A 9,902-nucleotide genomic window follows, 5' to 3' on the forward strand; every position below is an offset into this window, starting at 1 on the left:
ATTCCAATTGCTCTACGAGATCCTCGTTGGTCCGTTGCAATTTCCGCACATTGTTTGTAGCAGCATCAACCTCATCCTGAGCGGCAGCCAATTCTTTCTTCAATTCTTCGACTCTCGCTCTCACTCGCTTTACCTCCGCCTCATATTGCTCGGATCGTCTCATCGCGTGTGACAATTCCGTTGTTTTTTCCGCCAAGGATTGTTTCAGCGACGCTTGATACTGTTTCACTTCAAGTAACACCTGCACAAGAAAGGCAAGGTAATAACAGTCTTAACTTTAAGAAGAATTATTAATTTGTAAGATTATTGAACGGACCATGTTGCGAACTAGAATCTCGTGCTGCAATTGTCTCGTGTCTGTGTCGGCTGTAGATACCGGTCGTGGTCGCCGCGATTCTGCTCTCTCTTGCAATTCATATAATTTTAAGCGGAGCAGCTTGTTCTCTCGTTCCAAGGAATTCTTCTCAGTTTCTAGTCTCTCCCTTTTACTCCACTCTGCTGCATTTTCAACTTGAAGTTTCTCTAACTAAAATTTTGAAATATAAAGATGTAAGAATATCTATCTATGTTATAGCACATATAATGTATATAGAAGTTAAAAATAGAATTTAACAACTTTATTAGAAGTACGTTATTAGTTAATACTTAAAGATTTCTTTAAAGAAAACATGACTGTAAATGTTCATATAATAACTTACTTCTGTCCTTAATTCTGTCAAACGACGGTCCATGCCCTCTCCATTACTTGTATTATCCATTAAATCCGCTATATGTTCGTCACTGAGTTCAAGTTGAAAACGTTCTTTTAGCTCTGATAATTCTCTCATTGCTTCGGCTTTACTCTCAGATAATTCCTCACATTGCTCTCTTAATTGTCTAACTTCAGCTTTCAATTTTTCCACAGTCCGATGTAGAGAATTGTTTTCCCTTACAGAAATAAAATAAATTTATATATGACATAATCAATTAATTTTATACATTGATTTCATGCAAAACTTACTCTCTTTCCACAGAAATAGTTTTCGTTGCCTCCTCCAATTTTATTTGTAACTCTGACATTTTCTGAGTTAAAGATTCTTCGTTATACAAATCTAAAGGTGATTGTTGTTTTTCCAATCCATCCTTTTTGACGTTACTATCTGTGACTAATTTCGTGATGCTTTTATCTAGCGAATTATTAGGACTTTCCTTGTACAATTCTACTGCATGTTTTGGCACAGCACCTTGCAAAACATACTCCTCGATATCTCTTTCTGGCAGAATATTGTGACCTCCAGAAGCAACATTTGCTACTTCATGTGAATTTTTACAGGATAGCATATCCCTTTGTGCACCTAACGCATCACTAGCATCGACATTGTTGTAAAACTCCAGTTGTTCATCCAATCCAAAAGTAGCTCTTAATTGCGGATCTGATTCCAGAATGGTAAAAATCTGTTGATCAAATTGCCCAGCATGTTTCAAGAGTATCATGTGTATCTTTTCCATCTCTTTCTTTAACTGTTCGTTCTGCAGTTCCAGTTCTTGAGATTCATGCTTGAAAGTATTAGCATCTTTAACGGCAATCTCTAATTTCGCTCTCAAAGCCTTTGCCTCATCTCTAGCCGCGTTCCTTTCATTCCTTACTTTGCTCCATTTCTCACGCCAGTTAGCAGTACAGTCGGACCACCATCGCATCGTTTTTTCCATTTGTGCCGCTCGTGCTCTTGCTTCCTCAAGCTCTCGCTGTCGTAAGGCCTATTTGATGAGAAAATACAGGCAGCAATTAATCGATAAAGTCATTAACAAACAATATTATAGTCAACTAAATCTCTCAAGAAACTCTTCACTTATAATTAATATAAACTATTAAAAACTTGAATTCATGATTATATATAATGCGAAATTAAGATTAAATACTAAAAAGAATGTTATAAACCTGGAGTTTAATAATTTCTGGTTAACCAGTAGAGCAAAATAAATAATAAATAAATGACAATAAAACATTTATAGACTTAGCATTTCTATAAAAAGTTCTAAAGCTTGTAATTCAACTTTATTTTACTCATTGAGAGAAAAGGCTATCTAAAATCTTATTTGCAAAATAATAGGCATAAAGTCATGTTATATTCATTGCTATTTCTTTTAGCAAAGTACAAATGATACAGATGAAATATATAACATTGTATGTTTACGACATAATTATGACATAAATAAAAGTAAATATGTTATACAAAACATAATATGTTATAAATATAGAACAGGACGCGACTAATTGAAGTATATAATTAATACGGCACAATTTAAATCTGCAAAAAGGAGCTACCTCTTTAGATTCCCATTCGCTGTCCACGTAACGCGACGAGGATGGCACTTCGTGCTCCCGCATGTATCGTCGCGAGGAGGTTCCGCTTGTTGTCGATTGTGCCATGATATGAGTAGCGCGTAACCTGCAACTTTGTTTTCGCTGACAACCCCCGGGCGATCTTCCCAATTGTTGCTCCTTTGTCTCCGCGGCACCTTCCGGCACCGATTTAATGCTGATTAAGCATCCAAAGCATCATTTCTGTCTCGATCGTACTGTTTAAATGTCGTCAGTCTTGAATGAATAACAAAATTCCGTACATACCACTGACAATATCATACATATAAACGTACACATGTAATATATACACCTGACACGGCTAAGACACTACACACACCACACACCACACACACACACACACACACACACACACACACACACACACACACACACACACACACACATTTTAACGACGACAGCCACCTCCCTCATGGAAAAAGAGGAGCTTGAGGGTTGTCTGAATTGAGACGCGCGTAAATTTGAAATGTCATGAATATTATACGAATGTATTATATGGAGAATAATAAATATATAATACAAAGATGTATAATTTTTCAGGAAATTTAAAAAATAGATTTAGATTATTATCTTTATAAAGTGTTAAAAACGAGCCTTTTAGCGTGCTAAGAAAATTCTAAAGAGTTTCTAAAGGATTTAAAAACGGATCTTTTTAGGTAATAAAAATTAAAAAGATTTGTTGATATAGTTTGAAAAATGTTATAATTAAAGGGCCTGACGATTTTATAATTTTTATATAATTCATCTTATAATATTGCATTTATACAAACTTGATTTTTTCTCAACGTTTTTTATTTTCGATTTTATTAAAATCTTTACTTTAAAAGTTTAATACATCTAAAACTTATAATATAAACATAAAATGCGATTTATTACTAGATATTGTTACAGATATGTCAATTTATCTTCGCTTTCTACCGCCAACCTTTTTGTGCAAATCCCGCTTGCCTTTTCCTGCTTTCGGCTTTTTAGCAGTTTTACTTTTACTTGTTTTTAATGCGCCTTTCCTCTTTTTACTACCACTTGTTGTAGACTGCTTTATCCTGCAGATACACACAAATAAACATTATACTCAATAAATCTAGATTAAACTTGTGCAAGTAAAACTTACTCTGCAATTCCTGTTGAGTAATCATCGCGTACAATTTTCGTGTTACTCTTCAAAACGCTATCCACTAGATTTTTATTCTGACGTTTTTCTTCAACAACATTTAATGGAGGTGCTTTCCTTTTTCTTTTCATTCCTGTCACTTCCTTGGCAATTCCTTTTGCATCTTTCTCTTTCGGTAATCTGTAAAAATTTTACATTGTACTATTTTGTTCAAAGAAAAAATGTTATGGTATTAAAATTGCAATATTCAAAGAGCATACCTAGACTGGAATTTTCCAATAGATGAAGTCGATGTACGTGCTATAGTTAGAGCTTCAGAAAGCTGTTGAGAACTCGAAAAGTGTTCTCTGGTAGGCAAACCAACTCTCGGTAATTTGATATTTTTTGATTTGGCTATATTGCGAAGTCTTTGCAATTCATTTTTGGATTGTCTTTCCTGTTTAGCTGTTTTAGCTTTAGCAAACGGATCGTCGGTCGAGCTAGCATCACCCTTGGCCTCTATTAACCATTCTTTCTGTTCCTGAGCCTTTACTCGTTTGTAACCGTATGTTGGAATCCATTTCTGAAAAAAAAGATTTTTTAAAGGAATCTTTAGACAAACTGAATGATTAATTAATTTTCATTAAACTATTAATAGTAATTTAAATACTTTAAATATATTCAATAATTTAATAACTTTAAATATAAATATAACAGAATAGTTTCGAAAATAAAAACAAACCTTCAATTCCTCGTCCCATTTCAGTTTGGATCTACCTTTCTTTTTACTTCGAATTCCCTTCTCTTTAGCAAATTGTTGCCACTTTGTCAAAGGTTTGGGCTTCGGAATGACACGTGAGCGTGGCAATGTATAGTTAGGTTTGGGTAACTTAGCAACTATAGCTTCGTCCACTCGTTCTACTGACAATTCCCAGATTTTATTGATCAACAACTGTACGTTATCTCTTGTTAGATCTTTCAAATATGAATTTGGTTTTGACCTATAGATATAACACATAAATATTTTTCAGAAATGAAACCAATTCGGAATGTTTTCTTACAGTGTATACAAAATGGAATTACTTTAGAGCTTTTGTGTTAAAAACGTTATAGTCGGATGCGAGCAGAGTTCCCAGATCGATGTCGAGCTCCACATTTTTGTGAACTTTTATCGATTTACTTAAATCCTCTTTTCCTTCATTTTCTTCTAAGATCGATTTCACAAGATCCATCATAAAGACCACGCCGAGTCGAATTCTTGCGAACTTGAGGTTATGCGATTACATGCGATCTCCTTCGCAGCTGCGTATTGTATTGCACTTTTCGCAGTGCGGTAGAAAGAAGAAGAGAGAAGATAACGAGGTGCAAAAAGATAAATATTCAATCGAAATATCCAATCACATCGGATGTCTATTTCAAAGAGGACATGCGATTGGCTGATTTTGCTGCGCTCAGTGAACTTCAAAAGAAAAGATAAATACAGTTTATAATTTTTAGCATAATTTTTAGTACTATAAAATAGACCACGTGAATAAAATTGACAAATATCAAGCGTTAATTTTAATTACATAACACAATGACCGCCAGTGTAAAAAAAAATACCTTTTTAGTCTGTTTTCTGTGATTGCGTTCAGCGGACTTAACAGTTGAATGAGCGCTCGAAGTTATTGGTGTATTCTTTTAGATCATCCAATCAACATTTTAAATCTGGAAGAATACATCAATAGCAGCGCAGTCCCTACTGAAAAAAATCACACAGAGTACAGTCAACGCGATGCTACAAACGCTTTGAAGCGTTTTTTAACTGATCAGTTTGTAAAATTCTTTTTTCTAATTGGTTGTCCATCAAATACTTCAAAAGCATTTATAACGAGATTTTGATCACACCCATAGTTACATGATGAAATCATGTAATTAAAACACGTAAATCATGTAACAAATTGTTCCAAATCAGTACGTGATTTTTTTTTTAATTATCTAATTTGAAAAATCACATGATAATATGTTCTTTTTTTTTTCTATTTCTATCATTTAGTTCTTTAAAATTTGACAATTATAAAGTCACATGGATAAAATTATTTCTAATATCATATGATTTTTTTAAATTAAAAAAATCATGTATTGATTTGGAACAATTCATTTCATTACATGCTTTAATTATATGATTTTATCACGTAACGTTGTGACAATAATTTTTTTTCAGTAGGGATCACTTTTAGGACTTAAAGAGATAAGTATATATTTGATTTTTGACGAAAGCGAGAAGTTCTAACATGAGTACAATGCAAAAGTTAAAAAATATACTTTTGTATGTTGAATGAATTTTGTATTTTTTCTTATCACTTTTCATTGTGGTTATGCAAGTCCATCTGAATGGGACATAAATGGCGTTCTCACGAGAATTCCTCTTCTGTCATGGGTGCCTTCAACAGACTCAACAGTTAAATGAGCGCTCGCTGTTATTGATGTATTTTTAGATCATCCAATCAGAATTCTAGATCTAGAAGAATACATTAATAAGAGCGCTCACTCAACTGTTGAATCTGCTGAATGCATCCATGGCCTAGTTTTCACCAAAGGTTTAATCCGAATCAGGGGGTTGATTCTTGAAACGAGATGAAAATTACAAAAGTAAGCGATTTTTTTGACCAGAATACTAATAATTTCATTGATCAACATCTAGTAAATTTGCTCACTTTTATAATTTTCATCTTGTTTGAAGATACAGAATCACTCTCCAGAATAGATGCATCCAGAAGCACGACTGCTCACTGAACGCTCAGTGAGCTCTTGTATCTGTTTGGTCTATATTTTTAGATCTAATGGAATATACCAATTAAATGCAAGAGCTCAGTGAGCAAGCGTGCTTCTTGATGCATCTATTGTAGAGAATAACCAATCAACTATAGTCGAATATTCCTCTGTTACAATCGAACGACAGGGGAATGCTCGACTGTAGTTGGTTGGTTCTTATATTCTGATCCGGATTAAACCCTCCGTGGAAACTAGACCCATGACAGAAGAGGAATTCTCGTATTGAATACGGGATGATAAGGACGATGTCACATGCCTCAGGCAGTCCAAGGTAGTTTCGTTTCCGTCAGACTTCGGGACTTTGTATCTTGTGTCGCTCGGAGCGGATCTCACGATCGACATTCGACTGGTGATACGATCCAATACGCGACTTTCGTTCGAGAGATCCGTTTTGTCTGACTGTTACCGATTAAGAAGTTTTTATTATTCGTCTCATCAAAGAATTTTTCCGATTCTTGCGACCGTACATGTCATGGGATACCGAGAAACGGAGTCTGTTGCTACGCTAGCTTTGTGACTCATCGCGCGATCGACCCACTTGTCATCCTGTGTTGACAAGTGCGTATCAGTGCGTATATACGTATGACAGGAGTGGGATTGCACGCTTAAGAAACAGCGATTGTTGATGCGACGTATTTTCGATCGCGAGTCTCATTATTCGTATTGCATCATTAGTTTCATCGCAGAGAAACGCCGAGGAGTGACTTACATTTACGATAATTGGTTAGTTCTATCTAACGTTATTCACGAGGATCCAAAGAAAGACTCAAGAACTATAACTTTAGTGTATTAAATATAATATACGCATTACGAAAATGTCTATATAATATCGTATAAATAATTGAATTTGTATAATTTAGCTAATAACATCACTGACAGCTCAAAGATGGATGCCGGATTTTCATCGTACCATAACGGTGGTCCCGCGCGAGAACAGGATTTTGGCAGATTATCCCAATCAATTGGCACTTCGATATTGAAGATATCACAAAATGGTAGATTCTGCAATTAACAAGTTTAGTTTAAAAAATATGAGATACTTATTTTGATGTTTGCTTATAGTGTCTTCCATGCAGAAAATGGTCAATCAGCTGGGCAGTTCTACTGATTCTCAAGAACTCAGGAATCAGTTGTAAGTTATAAGAAATATACGAATATCCTTTTCCACGTCAAAGACTCTGTTTTTTATTCTGCATCTATGAACTGGTATACATAGTACAAAGTAAATTGAAATAAAATAAACATACGTTTGTCTTATTTCAACTTATTGCATGCATCAGTTCAGAGGGAATAAAAAACAGACGTATAGTTTAATCTCAGTTCAACTTTTCATCATTTTCCAATTCGAAAAATTAGAAAAAGATGAGTGAGTTGAATTAAGATTAAAGTTAATTTACGTTGATTAAAGTTAATTTAATTTAAGTTAAGAAACAGACATAACAAGATTTAATTCAGTTTTGCTTCTTTAGTTGCTAATTTAGGATGGATTCACAATTTCAGATCAACTTGATCTGTCCATTATTCCATTGGAATTTACTAATCTAGGGGTTCCATTACTGTTAACTTCTTTGTTCAATTTATTCTTTATCTTTTTAATTTTAAAAAAGATAATTCTAAGAAAAATATAAGATTAACTTTAATTTTAATTTAACTTACTATTTATCTTTTTCTAAGTCTTAATTTTAAATTGATGACGAAATCGATTCATGGCGGAATCGGGCCTCATAGCATTTGCGGTTAAGCAGAATTGACATCATAATTAACACATAATTGACTAATTAAGCTAACCAGAAATGGTAAAATTGGCACTGATTTAATCGCTAACTCTTCATTATTTTCCAGTTCTAAAAATTAAAAAAAAAGTGAGTTGAATTGAGATTAAAGTTACATACAAAATTAGGAAGAACCTAAATTAAATCTTAATATATCCAAATAAACGGAAATGAGAAATTATTGTTTTGCAGGCATCAAATACAGCACTACACACAACAACTGGCGAAGGATACTAGCGTTCATCTTCGAGATTTGGCTATATTAGCGAATAACTCTGGCTCTACGAGCCCTGGAGAACAAAGACAGCGAAAAATGCAGAGGGAACGCCTTCAAGATGAATTTACCACTGCATTGAATTCTTTTCAAGTAAATATCAATATATTTTGATATATATTACTATATTTTGATAATTTACATGTTCATAAATCTAAGCTGTATTATATGTTTATAAATCTAGGCTGTACAAAGGCTAGCTGCTTCTAAGGAAAAAGAAATGGTCAGGAAGGCTAAAGCTAGTGCAGGTATTGCGCCATTTGGAGAAAAGAAACAGGATACTCTTATTGAGTTGCAAGACAGTAGAACATATGGAAGTGATCATGCAAAACAGCAGCAGGAACAGATGCAAGAACAGATGAATTTACGAATGTTAGAGGAACAGGAAGCTAGTATAAGACAATTGGAGGTAAGTGCTTTCAAGATTGTTAAAAAGACTTATATGGGAATACATTTATATGTATATATGTTAATCGTTTTGCAGAGTAATATTAGCGATATTAATCAAATATTCAAAGATCTTGGAGCTTTGGTATATGATCAAGGAGAGGTGATTGATTCTATAGAAGCATCAGTTGAAAGAACCGAGGTATCTGTTAACGAAGGCGCTTCTCAAGTAAGGCAAGCGAGTATGTATCAGACTAAGCTACGCAAGAAGAAGTGTTTTCTTGTAGTGATCGCGGTAGTCATATTGGCGATTTTAATTGGTATCATAGTTTGGCAAAGCAAGTAAAAGAAAAATAAAATAAAATTACACATATTTATATGACAGTGTACAACATGATGGTACATGTAGTGCTATACAAGATTGCTGTCTGTAAACAGTGACAGAATCGCAGATTGGATAAAATTCTTAGTGACATTTTTATCCAATCTTAATTATTATTTTAAAACGTAAAAAATAGCATTGTCATAGAAATGCAGGAAAGTGAAGAAATATCTTGCGAATTTGATCCATTTAATTGTGATAATTAATGGTGCGAGCTCTGATTTGCAAGTAAAATTTTAATGGCATGTCTAAGATTGCCGCAGTCCATTTGTACGTTTCAATACTCATAAACTACCAGTGTATAATGATCAACTATATATAATATATACGCGCGTATGATAATTAGGTAACTTAATTATAGATAACAAAGCTAGATATGTATGCGTGTGATTGTGAGAAATGCTTGTATGTGGTAAAATAAATAACAAAGTATGCTTGTTATCTTAATGCAACTGTATGTGCCTGTAAAATATCTTAAGATCTATTCCTAACAGACTCAAGGCGAAATGTTTGAGAGGATTATGATACTTTAAAAATATCACAATAATTCATATAAGTTAATGTGTATTATATTTAGTTTATATATAGGGATGTTGATTTTTGTTTTAAAATATAATAAATAATATGTATATACAAAAAGGACTGGTAAGAGCAAGCTCTAATTATTCTTACCATACAAATCTTATAATAAACAATTAATAAAACAAAATTAACGCTTTTAGTCGAGTAGCTTATGTATATATGTCTACATTAAGAGAATTTAATATCAATAAATATATAAACTATATAATTTTATAAAAATATTTATTTATAAACTTTCA

The 9,902-nt window shown here is 33.4% G+C and overlaps 3 protein-coding genes across 3 annotated transcripts in view; 1 reads left to right on the plus strand and 2 right to left on the minus strand.

Moving 5' to 3' along the window:
• Window positions 1–2,657, minus strand: part of LOC108693346 (coiled-coil domain-containing protein 102A) — a 3,175-nt gene extending 518 nt beyond the window's left edge. Inside the window, exons 1-5 of the mRNA XM_018202240.1 lie at window positions 2,306–2,657; window positions 1,001–1,737; window positions 699–927; window positions 317–526; window positions 1–241 (exon numbers count right to left, since the gene is read on the minus strand). The exon at window positions 1–241 is cut by the window's left edge and continues 1 nt beyond it. Of these exons, the coding sequence (XP_018057729.1) occupies window positions 1–241; window positions 317–526; window positions 699–927; window positions 1,001–1,737; window positions 2,306–2,410 (1,522 nt within the window). The 5' untranslated portion in view covers window positions 2,411–2,657. The remainder of the gene's footprint in view (window positions 242–316; window positions 527–698; window positions 928–1,000; window positions 1,738–2,305) is intronic.
• Window positions 2,658–3,136: 479 nt separating this feature from the next.
• LOC108693358 (ribosome biogenesis regulatory protein homolog) lies at window positions 3,137–4,751 on the minus strand. The gene is made up of 5 exons (XM_018202252.1): window positions 4,536–4,751; window positions 4,195–4,453; window positions 3,734–4,035; window positions 3,474–3,653; window positions 3,137–3,405 (listed from the first exon to the last, which is right to left on the minus strand). Exons 1-5 carry the CDS (start codon window positions 4,685–4,687, stop codon window positions 3,264–3,266), a joined length of 1,035 nt encoding a protein of 344 aa, XP_018057741.1. The 5' UTR covers window positions 4,688–4,751; the 3' UTR covers window positions 3,137–3,263.
• Window positions 4,752–6,519: 1,768 nt separating this feature from the next.
• Window positions 6,520–9,045, plus strand: LOC108693335 (syntaxin-7). Its single transcript, XM_018202229.1, has 6 exons — window positions 6,520–6,989; window positions 7,127–7,261; window positions 7,329–7,398; window positions 8,231–8,405; window positions 8,497–8,721; window positions 8,797–9,045. The coding sequence occupies exons 2-6, from the start codon at window positions 7,153–7,155 to the stop codon at window positions 9,043–9,045; spliced, it is 828 nt and encodes a 275-aa protein (XP_018057718.1). The 5' UTR covers window positions 6,520–6,989; window positions 7,127–7,152.
• Window positions 9,046–9,902: the final 857 nt, after the last annotated feature.

This window comes from Atta colombica, unplaced genomic scaffold, assembly GCF_001594045.1.
Source record: "Atta colombica isolate Treedump-2 unplaced genomic scaffold, Acol1.0 scaffold9, whole genome shotgun sequence".
In the NCBI taxonomy this organism is placed as follows: Eukaryota; Metazoa; Arthropoda; class Insecta; order Hymenoptera; family Formicidae; genus Atta; species Atta colombica.